The 23,891-nt window shown below is 41.2% G+C and overlaps 2 protein-coding genes across 3 annotated transcripts; both read right to left on the reverse strand.

The window, feature by feature from the left end:
• Positions 1–6,964: 6,964 nt before the first annotated feature.
• Positions 6,965–9,720, reverse strand: LOC136675828 (BMP and activin membrane-bound inhibitor homolog). The gene is made up of 3 exons (XM_066652595.1): positions 9,260–9,720; positions 8,624–8,875; positions 6,965–7,920 (listed from the first exon to the last, which is right to left on the reverse strand). Exons 1-3 carry the CDS (start codon positions 9,333–9,335, stop codon positions 7,499–7,501), a joined length of 750 nt encoding a protein of 249 aa, XP_066508692.1. The 5' UTR covers positions 9,336–9,720; the 3' UTR covers positions 6,965–7,498.
• Positions 9,721–11,805: 2,085 nt separating this feature from the next.
• LOC136676013 (WW domain-containing adapter protein with coiled-coil-like) lies at positions 11,806–23,503 on the reverse strand. Of its 2 annotated transcripts, none has more exons than XM_066652861.1 (13): positions 23,311–23,503; positions 22,495–22,528; positions 20,575–20,761; positions 19,544–19,632; positions 18,802–18,917; positions 18,603–18,718; positions 17,943–18,191; positions 15,520–15,642; positions 14,688–14,836; positions 14,370–14,470; positions 14,001–14,166; positions 13,789–13,916; positions 11,806–12,261 (listed from the first exon to the last, which is right to left on the reverse strand). In XM_066652861.1, the coding sequence occupies exons 1-13, from the start codon at positions 23,385–23,387 to the stop codon at positions 12,192–12,194; spliced, it is 1,605 nt and encodes a 534-aa protein (XP_066508958.1). In that variant the 5' UTR covers positions 23,388–23,503; the 3' UTR covers positions 11,806–12,191. The 2 variants fall into 2 exon arrangements, with proteins under 2 accessions (XP_066508958.1, XP_066508959.1); XM_066652862.1 differs by lacking the exon at positions 23,311–23,503 and adding an exon at positions 22,769–23,071.
• Positions 23,504–23,891: the final 388 nt, after the last annotated feature.

Consider the following 23,891-nt stretch of genomic DNA (forward strand, 5'->3'; position numbering starts at 1 on the left):
AAGTGTTCAGTCATATGTGTGTGTGGTGTTATTCACCTTTGTTAGTGTGTGTGTGGAGTTGTTTATAAATTAGAAGAGGTATTATTGTGAGTGGACTGAGACAGCCAGGGTTTCATACATCATTAATCTAAGCAACCAATCCTGTCAAATTGCAGGGCAAGGCTTTTGAACTGTAGGCAAACAGTGGAAGAGAGGGTAAACACAAAGGCGGAGACCAATTGCATATTCATAGATCTACACATACTGAATGAAGGCAAAGGTTTTACATCTCAGGCACTTTTAAGGATATTGAGAGAGAGAGAGAGAGAGAGAGAGAGAGAGAGAGAGAGAGAGAGAAAGAAAGAGAGAGAGAGTGTTATGATGTTGTGTGAGAGCCTGGTTTTAAGGTAGACAGTTTGTGGTAAGAGCGTGACAGGACATGATGGAGTCAGTCTGTGGAAGCCGCAAAAGGGGCGGGGTTTTGCTTTGATCTCCAGTTCACCACACCTCTCTCAGTCACCTGTAATGTCAGAGTCCATACATCCATACTGCCATATATTTCTATATTTTCTTGATGAATGGTATCAGTTATCAAGAAACATCTCTTCTCATACAGCTTTAAAATTGAGGTGAGAAATTTTGGTGAGGATTAAATTGCATTCGGCCATGACAACAGGAAGTACTGATGCTGAGTGATGTCTTCACTCATTGCTTTTTCAGTTCAACAGGTTATATAGGTGCACTTCATATTTCTACAATTACAGACTGTGTCCTTCTGTTGCTCTGTATATTTTGCCCACCCCCGGCGTGAGTGGATTAGACACAGCAGTGCTGTTATTATTGTTTCCTGGACTGTTCTCAGTCCAGCAGAGACACTTAAAAACTCTAGCAGACACCTGTATTGTAAGTGGAGCTATTGAAACAGACAGTTAATGATGAAACTAGAAAGTGGTTTTAATGTTGCGGCTGATTTGTGTATATCCTGCCTGTACATAGAGCTCAGTTTGAGGCCTACAGCTGAGGCCTTGAGGGGGAAGGGCAGAGCTGTTTTTATACACAATGTTCCTCTAAATGAGAGGCTTCTCTGACACGTAGTCCATACTCAGGATGCCATTACAATCAGAGCCCTACTTTTGTGGCTAGCCCACTGCCATTTAGCAGTTAGCGCTTAGCAGTTAGCCCCTGACAAACTGGAACGTGGTTATTCAGCTCTTTGCGACGCGGCTCTGTGGAGATCTCTCTGTCATTTTCCAAAACTTTAATCATCGTCCTGAAAATTACAGTTATGGAAATGACTCCCTTGTCTTAAACAGAGGGCAGAAAATAACCGGCCTCGCTAAAGCAGCCCTCAGACTGTTTATTATCCACAGACAACAGCGGGGTGAGGGTTAAAAGCAGCTAGGGGTTAGGGCCCAGATCTTACCAGATATGGGCAAGCATTTTCCCTTTGATTTTACAGTCTGACCATGACGTTTTTGTGAGTGCTGCTGATACATCTGAGATAAACACTGGAGGTGCGTGGGACGTTGTAAAACCTCAGGCCTGTGTTTCTGGACACAGTGAAATCAATGTTTTGGATGAGTGGTATGAAATAAGCTCATTCTGCATTGTTCTGCATTCGAAATGGTTTGGATTTCACAGTATACACATTTACTCACCCTTGTAGAGTGGATGGCAGTTGGTCCAGCCCAAAAGTGCTTCAGATTTACTGATACAAGTAGAAGGCCTTCACAATGCCTTCGCTTTGACATGGTCAGAATATTTATGCAGAACTATTAAATAAAATGAGTGAATTATACTTAAGTTTCCATAATTACATTTATGACTGAAGTGCTACAGTGGAGCGACTGAAAGACCACATCCCTGAATCCTATGGAGTTAAAGCTTTGCTGTTTGGTGAGATGAATGTTTTCTTAAATGAGACATATTCTCCCAAACAAGTGAACACAGTTCTGAGGTCTCAATTAAACATCTGTGTCATTCTCTGGTCAAAACACCACAAGGCTCCAACACCACAGCAACTTTCTTCATTCATTCATTCATTATCTGTAACCCTTATCCAATTCAGGGTCGCGGTGGGTCCAGGTCCTACCTGGAATCATTGGGCGCAAGGCGGGAATACACCCTGGAGGGGGCGCCAGTCCTTCACAGGGCAACACAGACACTTTTGAATCGCCAATCCACCTACCAGCATGTGTTTTTGGACTGTGGGAAGAAACCGGAGCACCCGGAGGAAACCCACGCGAACACGGGGAGAACACAACAACTCCTCACAGACAGTCACCCAGAGCGGGAATCAAACCCACAACCTCCAGTTCCCTGGAGCTGTGTGACTGCGACACTACCTGCTGCGCCACCGTGCCGCCCACAGCAGCTTTCTTCTGCTGTCTAAACAGTCCTGTTCAGAACGGCCGGGTTCAGCACCTGTTCCTTTAAATGATAATGAGCCACTCGCTGTTCACCCCAACCCCAGTGCACAGCAGTGAGCAGTGAGGGGAAACCCAAATGATTGTGCATATGTTCTGAACTTTTTTTTTTTACCTTTGATTTATATAAAGGAAGAAGCTGAAGTACACAGACTTGGCAGCTGAGGTGAGGGAAAGTGGGTGGCAGGCACATGTTAGTCCGGTGGAGATAGGTGTTAGGGGATTTGTAGTCTGCCACATCCCTGCTTGTGCAGTTCGGCATCAGGGGCCAGAAAATAAGGGCAGCTATGAAGGAGTTATCAGAAACAGCTGATAAGGAGAATACAGACTAGTTGGGGAAATGCACTGTAGAGGTGCTGTTGTGGTGGTTGGTGATGTAGCACGTAAAGATCTGATGGAACTGGTGGCACTGAGCATGCATTAATGGTGCCAGTGGGGCTAGGTACAGCCTTAGTCACCAGGGAGGCCAGTGTCAATTTATGGTTGTTCATACTTAAGGGTAAGGTAGGACTGTAAAGCTGACTTGGAGGGGGGTGGGTCTGGGACACCAGACTTCACTGGTGAGCCTTCTGGATGTTACGTGAGCTTAATTCAGCTTAACACTGACGAGGGGAGGTGCCTACCTGACGACCCCTGTGAAGAGCTAGTGATGCAGTGGGTGGTTTGGGTTCTCATGTGATGGGCTCAGTGAGAAACCGTATAAGTTAAGTTTAGCTGGTTGCAGATCGGATCATAAACGGCCACAGCAACCTTGGGGTGTAGATGTAGGAATGGAACAATAGAAATGATGTGGCTGCAGGTAGGAAGAGAGTGTGGTGGGCCCTATGTGAAGCTGTAATGGATTAGCACAGGATATTTTACATCTTATCTTGTGTATGATTATGATATGTAACCTTAAATGTTACAACATTTGCTAAATTGTCAAAATCTTTCAAGCTTTATATATGTCTGGGGAACTCTTTAATACTATGTTTTTGAAAGTTCCAACAATATTCCTGGAAAATAAGAGCCTCATTTGTAAAATAACCAAAATATCTTCAGAAAATATTCACACAATGTTAGAAAAGAAACTTACTAATAGTGTGTTACTAAAATATTTTCTGAACATATAGAAGCTTTCCTGTTTCAGTTCTGCTCCTAGCTTCGATAAACTGACCGTTAGCCACACTGGCCTCGCATTGAAGCGCTCATCCCCCAAGGATATGATTTACTGAAGCATTTAACCCAGGAAAACTGTCTTTCCAGAGCTAAATGAGCAGGAGAGTATGTGAATGCTTTATATTATATCCATTCATCATGTCTGTGAAATTATAGCAGGAAAAACATGAACACAACTCTTTGCAAAGCCCGGGTCTTTGAATGAGTATCATGTGTCCGCGGTTGGGGGACTGAGCAGCAGGCAACTAAGTGCTTCCTGTCTGTCAGCAAGGTTTGTGTAAAGATCAGGACATTGGGCAGGGGTGGGGGATGCCGCGAAATGCTTTACTGCCATATTAGAGCAGCTCAGCATTATCCCTGCCCCCAGGTTTCTACCGGTTCCTAAAGCTGCCTATGGTTTTACTCTCATTGGTCTCAGAGCATTTGGTTGTATTGCATCTTTTGACAAAATTAGACAACAACAGCTGCTCTTTAAAAGGTGGATGAACCAAAAGAAAAGTTCTGAAAAGAGTGAACTTAAATAACTAACTATTAAAAAGCACAATGCCCTGTTTTATACACTACATTGTGAAATTACACTGACCTGGATGAATCAGTTACTATACTTATTCTGCTTTCCATTTACCTTGAGCTGACCGCTTTCTAGTGAAACATTCAGAAAGCTGTATGCCCCAGGTTATCGTTGTTAGCTTGACCCTGGTTAGCATTGTTAGCAGTATCCGTTGACAACAGCACATTTTATGCAACCAAACACTATACACATACACTTTAGGCCTTTGGACAATATACTGTGTGTACGATTGATTTAATTACACACAAATAGATAGTACTGCTAATACACCACTGCTCTTACAGAGTGTTTATATGCAGGCAGCCATCTTGAAATCTGAACTTGGGATAAGTGAGGCTCTCCTGACTTTTCGAGTAGGAAATCGAACTGGTGGGTGCGTCCCAGTTGACATTTCCTACTCGTGAGTTCAAATTTTTCATATTTTTAACATTAAACCAACCTATGTGGGGGAACCCACTCTATGGAGCATAATCTGGTTTATTTCATGTGAGTTGCAGTTTATAGAAAAATGTCAGGAATGTTAAACGCTCAATATATTTGCAGTTTTTTTTTTAAATGACTAATTGCTCTTTTAAGGTCTAGAAAGTTTTCCTTTCTTGCATTTCTGATTTGTCTGTGATGTTATGCTCCCAGTCATTTTTTTTGCACTTAAATAAACCCATCACGTCCATGCATAACAGCCTAAACCTTCAGTGTTGGTGGCTTAGTTGCTGGTGGTTGGAAGACTGCCCATCAAACCCCTCCATTACCCACCCTCCACCACCCCCCAATGCGCTCCTGCATTAATCCACATTCCTTGCACTCCAAGTTCAAAGTGCACACTCGCTCTGTTGATCAGACTCTGCTCAAGCTAAGGATTTGAGCTTCAGTGAAGGATGGCCCTCCCTAAAAAGCCCCCAAATCGGACTCCCCCACCGAACACACACAAACACACTTAGTGACACAAACACACATACATACACACCCCTGAGAGGCTCTGTTCTCACATGACCTGTTGAAATGGAGATAATGGCTGAGGGGGAGGTGTGTGTTTTGGGGCGTGCTGGTGTTAGACAGACTAATGGGATCTTCATAATTGAGGCAAAAAAACATAGGTGGGTTTGGGAATGCATTTCTCCTCTCCTTTTTCTCCTCCTTGCACCTTTTTTTTGTCTTCAGTTGGACTGGATTTCGTCCAGCTCTGTAGTCTCTCATTTAGGACTCTTTGATATTATCCGACATGTTGGAGCAGGCAGAATGTTTCACCATACCAACAGAGGACTAGAGTCTCCTGTGTGGAATACAAAACCAAACTTTCAATTCTAGCTACATTATTAATGCTGCTTCATCCAAAATTTGTCAGAAGTGGGATTTGAACCTACGCTTCCATGTGGAGAACAGGGACTTCTGAGTGCTGGGACAGAACATGCTTTTCCCTTCTTGATCCCATGTCAGAATCCCGCCAAACTCAATTTTGGCACCTTTTATATTACGGCTGTTTCTGCTCTCCAAACAGAGGTGTGGATTCAAATGATGTAGTATGAAGCTGCAGTTATATCATCGCTAGAATTCAATGTGGGGGTTTTCCCCACAAGACAAAGCTTTACACAGAACATTCAGATCTTCTGCTTAACTCTGGTCAAGGCTTAGTGTGTATCTGCCCTTATCCAGATTCCTTGTTTCAGTACATGAGCTGTAATCTACAACATGCTTTCAATATTGCTAGCAGTAACTGGGACATTGGAGAGTTAAACCTTCCAAACCCATTGCCTAAAATATCTGTAAGGCTCCAGAAGGTGGGCCCTGTTATTAGTGTCAGGAGAAAATGTCCGCTGTCCCGTTTCTCTCTCGGCTGTGACCAGAAACCACTAACACAACACAATGTGCTGGAGACTACAGCCAGCGAATGGAACCGGGGGGGGGGGGGAGACAATGTAAGGAAAAATAATGAAAGGTGTTTGGTGCACTCTTAAAACAAAAATGAGTAGGAGGATTAAAGAGAGAGAGAGATAGAGAAATATCATAAGAGGAGAGTGAAAGAAAGCATAAAGATACAAGAGAGACACAGAAAGAGACCATGAGCAATAAAGAATATAAAGAGAATGAAAGTCCAGAGAGAGAGAGCTAGCTAACTATTTGTGGCTAAGAATTTCCATTCTGAGTCAGCTCAGAAGCTGTGTTTCTGTAAAACATACCTGACAGCTCACACCGCTAACTGCTAAGCTACTGCTAATATCTCCAGTCTTTCCCTCTAGCCGTGTTCACCCATGTTGACAAACCAAAACATTGTGTGGCTAAATAAGCTTTTCTGAATAATATGAGCCTTAAAGTGCTAATTCAGTTAAAAGCTTAACAATATCCTTAACCAGGACATAATCTTAACAAGTGTCTGAAGTGTACTTTTTTTTACTTTTTACTGAAGCTAAAATGTTAATGTAGCTAACAAGCTAAAGAGCAGCAATTATAAAATAATCCAAACTGGCTAATACAGTGGCTGATTATTTATGAGCAAAACTAGCACATTTCTATTTCTCAATATTAATCATTCTCAAAATAAATACAATTTATTTGAATCGTACTGTACTAAAACTGCATTATGTTCCACATATATATATATATATATATATATATATATATAAAACTTTTTTTTTGACAACTATGGTGCTTCACTGCTCCCCCTTATGACGTGTCCCAAGACACGTCACTAGTCAACAATAAAGTCAGTATTAATGACATTACTCACTGTTTACAAGTTACTTAACATATGTACATTTCCGTTCCTTATTAGCAACAGCCTTGTAGCTTTCATGCCAAAATAGAGAGGCTAACTACAGATTCCTAACTGATTGGTGCATATTGCTGATATTAATAAAATGAGGAATCTTTTCAACTTCTTCAGCTTAACTATAAAAATACAACCCACTATTTATGACGTAATGAACAGACAGCAGACTGTTTCCTTTTCAGACATGTAATATTTACATGAAGACATTTTTACAGGGAATTAATCAACTTTCATCACTTTGATAAAGGATGAATGATTCTGAACTGTCCGTTTGCCAAGAAGACCTCCGTGCCCCTTTGTAGAAATGTCCTTGTATAGAAAAGAAAACATTATAGCAATTCAACCAAATCGGTCTTTATGCGGAAGTGCAAATTGGTACAAAACATTTCTTGTTTTTGTTTTTTGAAATCCTTCGGTTATTACACAGTACCAGGATGTCCCCCCGGATGATTGAAAGTCCTCCTCCGCTAGCTTTTAATTCAAGTAAAGTGCTTCTACAGCAGCAACAAGATGAGTCTCTTTATTCCTGCAGTTTGTCCTTTAGAAGGCAAAAATAACCACAGTCAAATGAGTCCACGAGTAAAGAAATCCAAAAGCCCATCAGACAAACTCCAGCTTGCCCCTACCACTGTACCGTCCCCAGTGGACGAGGGATAGAAGTCTCTGGCTGCTTAGGTCTGGCTGCCGGAACTTGTCACAGGTCAGGCAGCAGTTCTCGTGGCCTCCCAGAGGCACCATGCACTCCAGGTCCAGTTTGGAGGCTCCTCGGTTTTTAGCCAGTTGCTGCCTGTGCAGGCTGTAGTGCAGACGGGTCAACATCTCGCTGCGCTGCTGCTTTAGCCGTCTGCTTTCACTGCGTAACATCCTCACCGCAAGCATCACCAAGAGGACCAGAATGAGACCACCGGCAATGGGCACGGCAATGACTGCCGCCCGGAACCACACCTCTTTTGCGGAGGGAATTTCTTGGACTCGTGCCACAAGGTGATGGCCACTTTCGGCTTGCGGACGACCCCTACGGTCTGTGGAGAAATAAGAGGAGAAGGTCAGCAGGGAGTACACAATGGACAGACATTCAGCTGTGAACCTTCCACAAAAAATCTTGAAATGCAGTGATCATACAGAAGCACTTTGTAGTCTTTCAATTACAGAGGGTTTTTCTATCGCTAGACACCATCAACCCTGTTCTTCAATGATCAGGACCCATACAGGACCACCACGGAAGCAGGTATGATTTGGGTGGCAGATCATACTCAGTGCTGCAGTGACACTGGTGTGATGGTGGTGTGTTATAAGTGGATCAGACACAGCATTGCTGCGGGAGTTTGTACTGAACTGAGAATAGCCCATTAACCAAAAATATCCAGCCGACAGCGTCCTGCGTCCACTGATGAGGGCCTAGAGGATGACCATCACAAACTGTGAGCTACTGTCTCTGACTTTACATCTTCAAAGTGGACCAGCAAGGTAGAAGTGTCTAACAAAGCGGACAGTGAGTGGACACCAGGTTTAGAAACTCCAGCAGCACTGCTGTGTCTGAGCCTCCTAACCAGTGCAACACACACATCAACCAAATAATGCCTGCTATGGGGTGGTCATGTGAGTGTCCTGAGCACTGACAAACAGAAGGACTAAGGTCTGTTTCACTGAGACTAACAGAAATATATATTTCTATGGTCTTTTAAAAGGTATTTAAATGATTCCAGAGACCCATGAATCTCTCACCAGTGTTCTCTCCTCTGTGTGTGAGTTCCTGTAGCCCTCTGTAGTTGCACATATCTTCATGACAGCAGTCCAGCACACCAGCTCCTGAGTGGCACACACTGTCCGGTGTCATGGACTCGTAGCAGCCGTGAGAGAGCAGAGACCTGGAGCTCTGGAGGTCCAGGATCCGTGTGAAACAGACATTCTGCTCCGACTTACACATGTAACCAGTCGCCACACAGTGGGGGGCATCACAGTAACATCGGATTTCGCCTACAGAAGGAAACAAGCCGAGTAAAAGTAAGTGACCATGGTAATGGAGCTTTCCTCGCAGCAAAGAAGAATATATTTATATTAACTACAGCAATCAGTCATGAGAATAAGGCATGGATATCTGCAGATTATTCTTTGGAATTTGCTAAATGCATCTATATATGAGTGTAACCAGGGTTAACTTTCTCAGCAGTTGACCAGAGGTTCATATATTTCATATTAGTAGCCTACATTACTGGTAGATTAGTACATATTTATATGTACGAGTGTATGCATGGTATCCGTGTGTATTAGACAGTATATGCTCACATATCTTTACATATATTTCTATGCAGCTGTAGAGGAGAACTTAGTTTCTCCTCATTCCCTCTCCATTCGCCTCACCTCTGGTCAGAAGCACGGCCATAGCACACAGCTCCAGCTGAAGCCAAATGTGAACCAGACTCGAGTGTCTCTCCATTTCTGTCTCTCCTTCCCGGGCTTTTACTTTCCTCCACTCTTTTAGCTCTTCCACAACAGAGAGAGTTGACCACAACCCGAGAGATTTCTTCTGTCCTCCACATCCGTCTGCATCTCCTCGGAGACTCACACCGAGGTGTCAGAGAGGTTTAACTGAAGAATTCTGCCCAAAATGGACAAGAAAAACACCCGATACGTGTGACTTCGGGAGTCTGACTCATCAATGTATATCTAGAAATTCCATATTAGTAGTTTCCTGGAGTTTAAACTCTGGAAATCTAAGCATAAATCCACAGGAACCCTGCCCCACTCCTCGCTGCTGTAACTTCACTGAAGACCTCCAGCATTAAACTCGACCAGCTCAGACTGCACAATCACAGCCGCGACAAGCCCCGCCCATAACTATTCGCATTGGCTCATTCCCTCCTTATTTACATAAGACGCCTGCAGTAAGGCCCCGCCTCTTGCCCATTGATAAAATAGTCAAATGCCAACGCTGTGTCAGATTACATGTTCTGTTAGTTATCATTAATGGTTTTATAATTACACACACACACTATTTAGCACCCTATTACCTTGTTCTTCAGTGGACCACCACAGACCATGTATTAATTGGATGGCGGATCATTCACAGCGATGCAGTGACATGGTGTTGAACTGGAAAAAGTGGATCAGACACAGCTGTGTTGCTGGAGATTGTAAAAACCTGTTTCACTGCTGGACTGAGAACGTTTTCAAACTCTGTATCCACTGATGAAGGGCGAGAGGACAACCAATACCAACAACCATGCAGCAACACAGACATATTCTGGTACACGTCATATTCTTTAAAATACCATATTTAAATTTGCTGCATATCAACACAACAATTTGACCAGCTGGGTTTAAACGTTAGCACACAAATGTAGCACAGTCTAAAAAGCTCATGATATAGGACAAAAAATATTGTGAATGGTAAAAATATAAATGCACTGAAATGTAAGAAAATAAATGATAATGATTAAATGTGGGGACAATTCAAATGATGGTATTTTCTTTTAGTGACAAAAGCCCAAAATCAACCCTGTCCTGCGTGTAGAGATGAGAGATAGCCCATGTGATCATCCTCTTGTTCAAGAATGCATTTTCCATTTAATTTCCTTGGTTTATAACATAGAAGTTTAAATGAAAAAGGCAGGGTTGGGGGTCCTGGATTAGGCTTCTCTAGTCTACCATCTGTGAGACGTTTTCCTCCATCTCTACTGTCTTTATTTGACTGATACATTAACTCATCTAACATAAAAAATAGGGTTTTAATGTAGTAGACAATTTTTTCCCCACTTAAGCCAAAGCCTCTTAAAATTCAAGGGGGGGGGGGATCCAGGAACACTTTACAGTATGTTGTTAGACTACGAGATACCTACACAAGCCTTTCATGGAAAATAACATCTATAAAAAACTATTGTCAGTCTCACATTGCCTTTAGTTGCTCTTTTGACCAGTGGCACTACATGTTTGTATATATATATATTAATGTATATCTAAAAACTCATTATTTCTAGGTAATAATCAATGTCCCAGTTCTCCAAATATAAACGTTTGTTATATTTTTACATATGAATATTAAGTGTGAATGACCAGTCAAAAGAAACAAGGTGCCAGGAATTAAGCAGCAGAACATTACTTAGTAGATATTTTTAATTCATATATATTTTTAAGAAATGTACAAAGCTAGACACCACACCAAGTCCTTTCTTCCCAGACTGGACTCCACCTGGAGCACTGGTTCTGCAGACTTTCAGATTACAGACTCCTCACTGGAGGCACAGAATGGCATAAACACATCCTCACCAAGTACTCACAACCACTAAGCTGGGTGCAGAATAAGAACAAAAAGACCAAAGACCAAGATAAAGTTATTACTGAAGGCAGTTAGTGCAAATGGTGAAACGTCTACTGAAGAGCTGGGTGACGTTGGTCAAAAATCAGAATATCATCTCCTCTGTCCTCAGTGTGGATTCTGCATACAGATGTTACTCTTGAATCTTAGTAACCCTGTGCAAGGAATGAAAACGTCTGCACTGAGATGGCCAACTAAAAACAAACAAAACAGGTGACAAAACAGAAGGTGAGGCAGCACTGGGTGAAATCGGGCTATTTACAAAGCATGACAAAGTAACAAAAAATGGCCACGAAAAAAACATCTTTCAGCAGTGGTCAGAAAGCAGACAGCCAGGATCTCTTCTGATCCAATACACAGCTTTGTTTATTTAGGAGAGAGACAGCTGGTCTACATCTCCACTATGGACGCACACTCAGGATTCCTTCACGAAACAGTCACGGCTGTTGGAAGATCCTACATGATTCTAGCCTGTGAGTGAAGCCAAAGTGACAGAGCCTTCTAGAAAATCACCACGTCTCTTAGGCCTCTCTGGCCAAGTCCTGACTGACGGTTCATTTTGTCCTTTTCCGTTCAGTCCTGGTCCAGTTACTTTCATCTAGCTCCAAGCATCCAGCCCTTTCTGTTCGACTCTTCTCTTTAGTCAGACTCTACCGCATGCCCTATTAATCTGTCAGTGGTGATCTTTGTGAATGACATATGAATGGTAACTGCTTTTATGATAGAGAAGTGTATGTACATCAAGGAAACTCGAATGAATCTACGGGGCTCTCTGGGCTTTAGGTAGCAGAAACAGCATGACCCTTGTTAAGCTTTTATTATTTTTTTTTTTTTTGTTTGGATCCCCTGTCTGGGAGAAGAGCCCGGTCCTGTTCAGCTGGGGGACAGACCAGCCTTTAGGTCCACAGCCTCCAGGAGCAGTGAGAAAAGGCAGCCAGCTGCTGGGTTCCTTCTGAGGGACCAAGTACTGATGTCTTCTCAAACCATGAAGGAATTCTGATTTTTTAGTTTCTCTAATTCCTTGATCTGCTGTCTCAGGAAGAGTACCCTAAGGGGAGAAAGATTCAATTAGAATAAATTAAAGCAGGTTTTTTCAAACTTTTTAAGCGACCTACATTTTGTTCACTGAGTTTACTACGTTATAAAGTGAAATATAAACTGATGTTGGCCCATTTTTCCTGACCCCACTATTAACAGTTTTCAGAACTAGGGTGACCCACAAACCCACAATGGTCAGTATTTTCTCCTTTATAAACTATGATAATTATATTATCTTAGTTCAATGTAGTTTTAATGTGTTTGGCCCTAAGTAGCTAGTTAATATCCAGTTCCACCTTAAATGGTAAACCAATTACATTTAGCACCTGCAACATTTAAGGTGGAACTGGAAATCAGCTTCATATCACAGAAGAGTTAGCAGTGGGTGATGATATAGGACTGTTAAAAACGTCTGAAGGCCCATGACGCCTTAAATTTACTTAAAGTCCTGCAGTCTACTGATATCTCTGCAGACTGATGCACAACTACTTTAAGAGCACCGCTAGTACCCTGCTTTTTTTTTCTTTGTGTGTGTTCATAACCTATTGTGCTCTTGTAGGTTCATTTTACATTTATTTACATTTATGCATTTGGCAGACGCTTTTATCCAAAGCGATAAAAGAGTGCAATATGCCAGGAAGTCATAAGTGCATTAAAGAAAGACTTTCAGTGCAAGAGATAGTCTCAGAAGAGCTGGGTCTATAAGGATTTCTTGAATGCGGAGAGGGTTTCTGTTGCTCTGATGGTGCTTGGAAGCTCGTTCCACGAGCGTGGTACCAGAGATGAGAATAGCCTCGACTGACCTGTACGGGGGGTTGGCCGTGTTAGTTGGCGCTCCTTTGAGAAACGGAGAGGGCGGGCGCTAACGGATGGTTTTAAGTGTCTATTGAGGTAGATGGGAGCAGAGCCAGTGAATACTCTGAAGGCCATCATTAGTGATTTAAATCTGATGCGAGCAGCTAAGGGTAGCCAATGCAGCTCAACTAATAGGGGCGTGACATGTGCTCTTTTAGGCTGGTTGAAAACCAGGCGTGCTGCAGCATTCTGGATCATCTGTAGCGGTCTCACAGCACAGGCCGGAAGACCTGTCAGGAGGGCGTTGCAATAGTCAATTTTGTTTAGTAGGAGAAGGTTTTAACTACATTTACTTTGTTTCAAAGATGACACTTGAAAATACTGGGTAGAGAAAAAGCTAAGAAATGAGATTCACCTTTAAAGTTAGAACAGCAGTAGCTGCAAAAACTAGACAGTCACATAGTGTAAAGCTTGCACAAAGGGTGTGTTCATTTACATGTTTGTTTATTTATTTCTGAGTCTAATAAATGAAAAGAAGTGATTAAAAGTAAATAAAAGTAATACTGTGCGATGGGAAATTTATATAAATGCCCATGTCCTAAACAAGATCATTTAATTTATAATACACTTCATGGTCATACAAAGCATCCACTGCCAATTCGCTGTGAACATAACCTTTAATAAGGAACCGTTGTGAATAATCAAGTTTAGAGCGTATTTACGCTATTATAATTTATGTTACCTTTGCTCTCTGAGAGTAGCTTGTATCTCACAAACTCGCACCAAGGACCGGAGCTTTTTCAGCTCTGTGCAGATCTCAGACATGTTGATGCTACCCATGATGTGCACCTCCTCGCGTGACCTTGAAGCCTGCGTTGAAACAGATTTAAAAACATCAGCATAAGGGTCTTTACACATCCAGAAAAACACATGCTAAAGCACACAGGGTCACACCTGCTTCTCTACGTGATCCGTAGGCCAGTTCTGAACATGTCTGATGAGATTCTCATTGAAGTGCAATGCTAGGGAAGGAGTGAAGGTGGTTGGAGGGCATGTCGGGGCACTGCCAATGTTGGTCACAACACAGCCGTTTGGCCCTGAAAGTGCAGATCCTTGGCTACTGTAATGAAATTGACAGAGGGCGTATGAGTATGAGATAATAACTCATACTGCAATATCACATGTTACCAGAAGAGGGAGCCATAAGCAAACAAAACTACCAAACACTCAGCAAATAGTGAAAACGTACAGAATAAAATGCAACAATATATTTGAGGTCAAAAATATAAAGGAACCCCAATGAAGCATAGAAGACAGTATTACTTTTGCCTTTGAAGCCGTGGGTCCTCAAGTTCAGTCACTTTGTCCGTGCTGCTGGAGGAGTGCTGGAGCGCTGACCCCGATTTCATCACTGACTCGCTAACCTGAAAGAAGAAAGACCCTTTGTTTCTTTCTTAAAGCAGACACTTCACCCAGCATAGAACTGCTGCCCGCAAGAAGGTATTTGCAGAGTGGAGAAACAAGAGGAGTGTTTGATAATAAACTGTCAAGTCACAGATGGAGAAAACGACACGTGACATGTTATGGAAAAGGTTTTTACATGTTAAAATAAGTGGTGCGTGGTTTGTGGCTGATGTTTACTTTTTGTTGAGCAGGGAGTGGTCCAGCACTGTGGAGGGACTTTGGGGTGGCTGTGTTGTTCTGAGGTGTGCTCACTATGGGTGACACGTAAGACCTTGGCGATGAGGCATCTGGCGTTACAGACATAGGCGACTGCCCAGACTGCTGAGCTGAGGATTGGAATTAGAAATGTGTTACAAATAACCATATAAACGCTAAATGACATAGCATTTTACAACAGGACACACTTTAAACATCTTGCAAACAGCTACAGCAACTGCACTATTTAATGTTTTATGTTATACATAAGGTCTATTTACACAGCATTAATAATACCTAGCAAAGATATTTAACATCCAAGTACTGGTTCCAAGTCCAAACATGAAAACTACTCTGTTTTGAATCATTTATTTAGTAGTGTCAAAAACAACACACAAACTTTTCAATTACTTTAGCCCAAACTCATTCACACTGAAATGATGGGAGTCTTTGAGGGCAGTGGGTTGTTCCACAAAGGATTTCTCAGTTTAGACAGATAACGTAAGCCCACAGTCAATGGGAATAGAGCTAAGGTATATTCCTATAGGACCACCCTGATCCCTGGTCTTAAGTTGTGTCTCTAACTGAGAAATCCTATTTTGGGTATATGATACAGCACAACGCAACTGACAAAAACAGAGCCCATACATTAGTTTTAAGGGCAACGCAGTCTGTTTAATTATAAGGTTGAATAATATATAAAAATCAAAGCATGAACAGAACAGAAACTGCACTTTTGCTATATACTTTTCAGTGGCCATTTGTGGTTACGTGACATATGACGTGTCCAGAGTGCCTGGAACTGTGAGCATACCTTGAGTGGATAACTGAGCAGCTTGGGAAAGCAGAGTAGTGATGTTGAAAGCAGACGGTCCAGCATTGAGAAGTTTATGAAGCATAGACTGTAAGGAAGCTTGGGTGACAGCAGCTGTAAGGACTTGGAGAGGGAAACACAGAGAGAAAGAGACGCAAACACAGAGTCAAAGCAGGATTACAAACTGAAAGCCACTGCACAGAGACAACATAGGACTGTACACGAAACACAGTAGACTGTAGAGCTGGAATGGAGACTGTTAGAAAATCAAAGTATTATCACATCATGATCAGCTTTTCAGAGTGTACAGGGGATGTCCGTGTTTTGAATGATCTCAGTCTGGTGCGTTTTTCTATACGGCAGTAAACAGGAGTGGCTGAACTTGTGCGTGACAAAGTAAAATATTAAAACTATTTAAATAAATCGGTAATTTTGTGTCTTGATTTAATGTTCTAGTCACAAGTATATGTTAACCCCATGTTATCCACAGGCTAACAAGCTTGACACCAGTGCAACACAATATGACACATAATGACTAAATCCCAGACAAGTAGTCTAAGTATCATGAAATAATTTACCAATGTCATCCACCCCGTACACTGGATGTCATTAGTAGCCCCTGTGGACTAAGGCTTATGTTTGTTTGTTCAGACTTAATCTAACCTGAAGCAGAACATGAGAAACACAAGCAGTTAGCTGCAGATAGGAAGACCTGAGGCAAACAGAAAATAGATGAATCTGACTAAAACTACACAACATTTTATTGAAAACAAATATTCATGGCAGAGCAAAACTTCAAAAAGGTAAAGCAGGTCATGCCACCTAGTCACGATACCAAAATCACTATAATTCTCGATACCAATTTCGATACCACAACAAAAACTAAAACAATAAAACAAATGCAGGTCAACATAAATGCTTTTATATAAAAAGTCCCTTTTCAGCAAAAAAAGGGAGCAGTTTAGTTAATTATTTATTTATTTATTTATTTTTTGCTTACATTTGTATCTAACCCAGTTCTCTACCCTTTAAATGCCAAACGTGTTGGAAGTTGGGAGCTTCACCCTGACTGGCTGTAGAGCAAGGCAAACTCTCTCAGACTACTCCTGTATTTTAACTGTCTCAGTTGGAGAAAGGCCCCTAGTGAAAGAAATCTAAGCTTTGAAAACACATTCATTGTGTTGATTGTTGTTTGTTCAGCTTGTGAGTCGTATCTGCGTGGGTCCTTTAGGCAGGGAAACTGAATGCTCTCTGAGTTTGTCCCACCTCCTTGGTTGTGCATTGCCATAACTTGGCTCCTGATTGGTCTACAGGTTTGCTGAGAGCTTTTTTTTGTACTTTGTAAACCTTTTGCCAGTGCTCTTTACACAATCGTGAGGATTGCTAATGAAAGTTTTGACAAAAAGACTCAAATTTGGTCTCGTTTTGAAGGGAACAGCCTAAAGTAAGGTAAGCTTTGTGGGTGAGTGCTTGTGGGTTCTTCAGGCTTTGTGATGGAGCATTCTTGTTTGGTCGTCAGACTCAAACACAAAATTTCCATACGCAATTTTATTTTTTTTTTTGCTTCTCCTGCCGACGCCATTCCTCATGTTGTTGTTGTTGTTTTAGCTTTCTCAACGTATCGTAGGCTTATTATTGAGACCATCAGTGAAGCCTTCGGTACCTCTGGTACCACAGGAAACAAGAACCGTATCGTTTTCCGTATATTGGTATCGACGTGGTACCGAAGAATTGGTTCTTGTGACATCACGATCACCTAGTACAACAAATAAAGGTAATCTTCATTGCTCTTAAAGCCCTTCAAGTAGAATCAGGTTTGCTTGACAGGTCACACTCAGGATTAAGAGAAGATGACTTGTTCTCAAAGAATATTAAAATCATGCATACTCTCAATAAGCTTCCGACATGCAATGCTCTGTAAAACACTGAAAAAAGCTAAACGTTTTCACGAGAAGCACAACACAGAAAAGCTAGAAAAAGAAAATGTAATTGCTCTGATTATCAACAGGGCTGTCACTATAAGCTACACTAGAAATGTGGTATCTACTGATTATTTTGATGACTGAGTAATTATTATTTAACTTCATAAACATAACAATTACAAACCATGCATTATTTTCCAAAGCCTCCAAAACCTCTTACTAGAACAAGACTAACAAAGAGTCCTTGAAGAAGACAATGAAAAACATTGGAAAAAATTTTATGTAAATATTAATTTGGTATAAATACGTATAAATGGGTGTGTTATCTTGTTTAAACTGAGTAACCATGTTCAGCCATACAAAGGTGACAGCCCTAGACAAGAGAATTTTCACAGAGGAAGTGAGAGTATTAGTCACACTGTTAATACAGCATCAGGGCCCCACGTGACATGCAGAAAGCTTGAAGTAAAAGAAGTAGAGACCACTCTTGTGAGCGCTTACCCTCATTGATCTTGCTCATGTCCACGCTGGAGTTGTTGATCTGCAGGGTGGCCTGTAAAGCAGGGAGCAGCTGCCTGAGGAGAGCCGGGTCTTGCAGAAGAGTGGAAGTGTGGGACTGCAGGGCAGGAGACACTGTGACTGAAGAAGTCGACGAACTGGAAGGGGCTGAAACGTGCAGACCCACAGAGGAACTGGCAGACGCCTGAGAGAAGCTGGTATGTGATGAGGGCTTGTCAGCTGAAGTGGGCTCTAAAGATAGAGCAAATGTTTGAGCAGGAGAAGCACTGCAAGGCACATAAGGACTGCTGCATATACACAAAATATTAGTACTATGATTAAGATGGATGAACAAAGAAATAATAAAGAGGTAATTCTCTGTTATGTTAATCCAGGAAGCTCTATTCCCAATTTCTGTAATTTATAAATCTTGTGCAATTTTATTGCTACCCAATATGACACATCATACTACACAGAAACACATTAAAGGATGGATAATGTAACTTGCCCTTCATTATTTGAAAAGGTAGCTAATTTATCTGGTTAATATAGTGTTTAATTTGAGGGTTCATCTGTCATTTGCAATGACACTAATATACATTTCTAACCTTTAGATCATCCAGCTATTACAACATCACAAAAGCCCTACAACCCTGTACTTACTCATACCAGTGACCGCACTGGCAGAGGCGGCCTGCATGGCCTCTTGTCTGTAGTCTCTATCTTTGGGGAAACTGTTGACCACAACAGCCTTAGAAGCTTCCTTCTGTCGCTGCTCCCTACAAAAAGAGAAAAGAGGTTTAAGGGCTGGAGTTTGTTTGGTTAAATTGCTGTATTACACATAAACTCACAAAACACCCACCTCTCCAGCCACTCCTTGGGCTTCTCCCACTGAGACACCTCTGTTCTGCAGTTGTAATAGTACTTCTTGCCTGAAGAGCTAATGTGTTCTGACCAGTCATCAGCCGGCTCACGTGGCTGAGAGGAAAAAAATAAAAAAAGGGAAACAAGAATAATTCATGAAAACCAAAACCACTGACAGAGAATGTGACAGTATGCCATAAAAAAGAACATCAGGCTGTTTAGTCAAATGGTTGCGTACCCAAAAATCAAATAGGTCCAATCTCATGCATAACTGACTTTTCTCAAACAGGGGAAAATACAAAGGAAGTAACCAAACTTGCACCATGCAAATTTAACACAAGTTGACAAAAATGTGGGGCAAAAGATAACACAATGAGTGGCCTACATGCTGCTGCTGCTGGTGAACGCTTTGTGGAAATTTCCACAATTTGAAGAAGTCTACAAACCTTGGCTTATTTAATAAGTTGAAAATCCCATAACGCTGGACTTTGTTATTGAGATACAGTCAGTGAAATAACATGGAAATTTAAAAACTAGAGAGTAGGCCACTTCTTGGCAAGTACATTTTAATACTTCCATTTAGATTTAAGCCAGTGTGGTGCATCGAGTTGTACTGTAAAATTCATACAAATCGTATTTTTAATTTTGTCCCAAATTATCAATTCATCATCTCAGGTCTGTAGTGAACGTAGAGGGTACCCTGCAATTTTTCAACAGAGAACAGATAACTACACACTTACCATTTCAGGACATTTGTTAGGAAGGGAGTGAGAGTTGGAGCCGTGATGGCCATGATTGACGGAGTTCTCTTGTGGTGAAGAACTGGTGCCTGAAAAAAAGATATACAAAATTCAAATGCCCACCTAAACCCATTTTTGTATTTTAACAAGTCTTTGGCTGACAGGCTGCACAGAGTGTGGAAATGCTTTAGTTGTCTAAACTCACTGTAATGAGTCAAGACTTCATTTGAAATGTTTTACATGCTACACTGCTGTTAAATGGAGACATGTGCCACAGCTCAAACTGTGGAAACAGTGGTGTCAGGATAGGGTGAGCCGCGTTTTCCACTGACCTACCGATTTGGACCAATGGCATACAACACCGAAGCTAAACTTTCTGACATTTTCCAGAGATGTACCAGTTTTTTTTTTTTTTTTTCACTGACCAAAGAATAATTCAAGCCTCATCACAAGCTGTCACAGCAGTAAAGCCTTTTCCGCTTGTTTTTAAAGCTTTAGTTCCAAAGTGAAACTATGTAATCATACAAATCTCTAGAGAACAACCAGTCAGCTAAGGAAGAGAGTAGCTGTAAATACATCACTGACAGTGGTCAAAGATTTGTTACAATTAGGGGGGGGGTGGGGGGGAGAAAAAATAAAAACACCATGCCCTGTCTGGAACTGTGTCACCCAAAGGAGGTAGAGAGAGATGCTTCTGGACTTGATTCAAGGGCTTTGAGTTCATTCTGACCTATGCGCATTTGTTCTGAGCGCCAAATTACCACCATTATTATTACTATCATTATTTCCCAACAGATTTTTATTTAAAAAAAGCTGTGTTCTAATTCTTCTCTTCTCCAAATTATAATCATATCAGCAAACAATATCAAAAATGTAGCTGCTGACCAATCCTATAAAAGGTGACCTTTGAAAAACAATAGTCTATATGGAGTACTACCAGAGTTGTGTACATATTATACATGAACAAGCAGAAACATTGTCTTCTGGGTTTCCCATTACAGAAAACCTTAATCTATACTGTTTGAACTTACTGCTCTCTTTAGGTCGAAGCATGTGGAGCGCTCTTGTATGGCCGTGTCCGGAGCCATCACTTTGCTTGTTGTCTGGGCTGTCTGAGCGGCGTAGCATTTTATTGGGTGGAGTTTGGTCAGACGAGTTGTGGACCTTTTCATGACGGTGGTCATTTGTTGCGTGACTTTTAGATTGGTATTTGAAGTTCTGCAAAGTAAAGGATGAAAAACTAAAGGCAGGAAGATAGGAGATGGGGATTCAAGCCCAACAACATCCTTCACACTGCTGAAACTTATTAGCACAATATGTTTACTTGGATGACAAATTTTTTAAGTTAAACTAAGTATTACAAGCAATCCAGGTGCAAGAGAGAAAAACTACAAACCAAAAAAAGGAATCAAAAACTAAGCCTGAAAAAGAAACAGACCACACAACAGATTTCCTTCCTAACAATTACACTGATGTAGAAGAGTTAATATTAGAACTTCTCTGATCTATTCTGAATGTCAGAAAATGTATGTAATAAACTGCTGCAGGGCAGTCTGTTAGTTGGTCTGAGGTAACGTAATATCCCATAGGATGTAAATAATCTGAATAAGACCTTATCTTAAAATCATTTACTTCTCCTAAACATTGTTTTATTTGACATCACTGTGAGATGTAAGGAACTGTTCAATATTTATTTGATCACTGCCTCACTAGTGGCTTAACTCTTTAGTATCAGACCCCTCTCACTCAGTACTAGCGGAAAAATATTTACAAAATGGCATGCGCAAGTGTAAGATCTCATTGACTATATAAGTACACACATTAATAAGCCATTATATGATTACCACCTCCTTGTTTCCACATTCATAGTCCATTCTCCCAGCTCTGCTGCCTATAGAGGTGAACGTTGTAGCTCTAAAATTACACAGTGTAGTCCACTTGTTGCTCTACAATGCTTAAAACCACCACAGTGGGTGGTGGATCATTCTCAGCGCTGCAGTGACACTGATGTGGTGGTGGGTGTTTGTATGTGTTGCCCTATTATGACTGGATCAGATACAGCAGAGCTGCTTAAGTTTTTAAACCCTTCAGTGTCACTGATGGACTGAGAACAGTCCTCATATACACATACACACACCTATAAACACCAACCCTGTCGATGCTATACTAAACTGTACTATATACATTTTTGGAACTCAAACTTATTACTTTGTAGTTTACTAAGATGCCCCATATTTGCACTAGATGTTTAAAAGTGGCTCTGAGGATTTGGTTGCATCCAGGACATTAGTGAAGTGATGCAATGCATATATGATGTGCTATGAATAATTAATTCCAATGAAACCCACTCCAAGGATACAGAATGGTGCTACATCACTTCAGAGAACAAGTTCACTATACTACACTCCAATACTGGGAGATTCATACCTTGATATTGGTTATGGTCACATTAGGCGTATATGCAAATATTTTCTATGGCGATAATATCTTTATAATGTTATTGAATGTCTGTGTCAGCAATGGGTGCACTTTAAAATAGCAGATATCACCCAGTACAAGAGGGGTCTACAGACATTTGGATACATAATGCCCCAGGCCTGAAGCAGTCTGCCTACAAATCAGTTAAACCTGAAACCTTATATTTGATAAAATGGTTTTCAGTTCGATATTTAACCTACAGTTTGTACGCAGTTAAAATGACGTAAGTCTAGTAAAGATTTTAAGCTGTCGACAATAGTCAACTCCCCTACGTTTATTGTTAGTTTATCATTGAAATTCACAGTTCCACCTTAAATTTTGCGGCAGCCTATGGAGCTGGAATGGAACCGCTGCAGCATTTAAGGTGGAACGGAAAAATTCGAATAGGAAGCTAAATTCAGCTTTGCTTATCTAGATTTCTTCGCAGCTAAAATAGAGATTTTATTTTATTTTCTACGTGGACTTTAACTTACCTGATAAGACTGATAATCCCTTCGGTCACTGCAGCTATAAAAAAGAAGGAGAGGGAAAGTTAGTAAAGTTAGGAACAATGAAAGTCAGTGCGTTAACTTTAATTTGATGTTTAGATGCTAACGTAAAGCTAAGCTAAAGCTACTCGGCCCTTAAACGAACTGCAACAGAAACGAGGCTAACCGTGGGCATGTTTAAAGTCTTTAATGTTAGTTTAAAGTGTGTAAAGGTGTTATAAAATGTCAAAATAAACATAAATTTTGTGGTTGTTTTTACCCATCAGCTAGTCTTGTTTGTTTCCGCGCGTACATTACCATTAACGCTTCAGCTGCGGATGTGGACACTCGCCCCAAAACACTGAGAAATTAAACTAAAAATAATACAAAATAAAATCGAAAAGTGCACCACGCTTCTGATACGTTTTACCCGTAGTCTTAACAGTCTAAATAAAGTTATAAGGATGTGTAATGTGCTGTTTTTTTGCTGGTTTTGCTTCTCTTTTCTGGGGCAGAAAGCCGCCGGTCCATCGCTCAAGGATTTCAGAATGGCGCCCCCTACACCACCTTCAACACATTTCTCTCATACAGCACTTCATTAACATTTCTCAACCTCGAAAATCATATTGAGATACCAAATCGATAGTTATACCACCTTAAGCTATAACACGACACATTAAAAAATAAATAAAGAAAGAAAAACTATTTCATGTAAGACCAATGACTTTGTGATGGTGTGTTAGTGTGTGTTGCAGATCAGACACAGCAGTGCTGGAGATTTTAAGGTGTCCACACACTCTCCACTCTGTTAGACACTCCTACCTCGCTAGTCCACCTTGTAGATGTAAAGTCAAAGACAGTAGTTCATCTGTTGCTGTACAGTTTGTGTTGGTCTTCATCAGTGGACAGAGAGTGCTGCCCTCAGGACACTGTTGGCTGGATATTTTTGGTTCCTGAGAACAGTCCAGCGGTGTCTGCTGTGACAGATCCACCTGTACCAGTGCAACACACACTGACACACCAGCACCAGCATCATGTCAGTGTCACTGCAGCGCCAAGTGTGATCCAACACACAGATAATAGTCTACCTGCATTGTGGGCTCCTACCCAGTAAACAAGGAACGTCCCTGGACGTTCAAAATAGGTCTAAAAGTAGTCTGTCCGTCAAGGACATATTTTAAACGTCAATGGACGTCCAAAATCCATCTTAATGAGTTAGTTAATTGGTGACCAATCGATAACGTCAGTGGACGTCCAAAACGCGTTTTATACAAGTAAATTATTTCGGGACCAATTAATAACGTCAATGGACGTCCAAAATACGTCTAATAGTCGTCTTTTCAATGTCTGTGTTTGGACGTCTTTTCAACTTTCATTTCCAACCTTAAGAGAACGTTGATTAG

The sequence above is a fragment of the Hoplias malabaricus genome, chromosome X1, assembly GCF_029633855.1.
Source record: "Hoplias malabaricus isolate fHopMal1 chromosome X1, fHopMal1.hap1, whole genome shotgun sequence".
NCBI classification, from domain to species: Eukaryota; Metazoa; Chordata; class Actinopteri; order Characiformes; family Erythrinidae; genus Hoplias; species Hoplias malabaricus.

What these genes read in the sequence shown, in the direction of transcription:
- LOC136676013 (XM_066652861.1), bottom strand. Translation starts at nt 23,387, where the DNA reads ATGAAGACCAACACAAACTGTACAGCAACAGATGAACTACTGTCTTTG. An exon ending in CTACAAGGTGGACTAGCGAG is followed by an intron (nt 22,529 to 23,310) that starts GTAGGAGTGTCT and finishes TCTTTTTTATAG; the next exon opens with CTGCAGTGACCGAAGGGATT. An exon ending in CGGATCACGTAGAGAAGCAG is followed by an intron (nt 13,917 to 14,000) that starts GTGTGACCCTGT and finishes GTTTCAACGCAG; the next exon opens with GCTTCAAGGTCACGCGAGGA.
- LOC136675828 (XM_066652595.1), bottom strand. Translation starts at nt 9,335, where the DNA reads ATGGAGAGACACTCGAGTCTGGTTCACATTTGGCTTCAGCTGGAGCTG. An exon ending in GGCCGTGCTTCTGACCAGAG is followed by an intron (nt 8,876 to 9,259) that starts GTGAGGCGAATG and finishes TTCCTTCTGTAG; the next exon opens with GCGAAATCCGATGTTACTGT. An exon ending in ACACAGAGGAGAGAACACTG is followed by an intron (nt 7,921 to 8,623) that starts GTGAGAGATTCA and finishes ATTTCTCCACAG; the next exon opens with ACCGTAGGGGTCGTCCGCAA.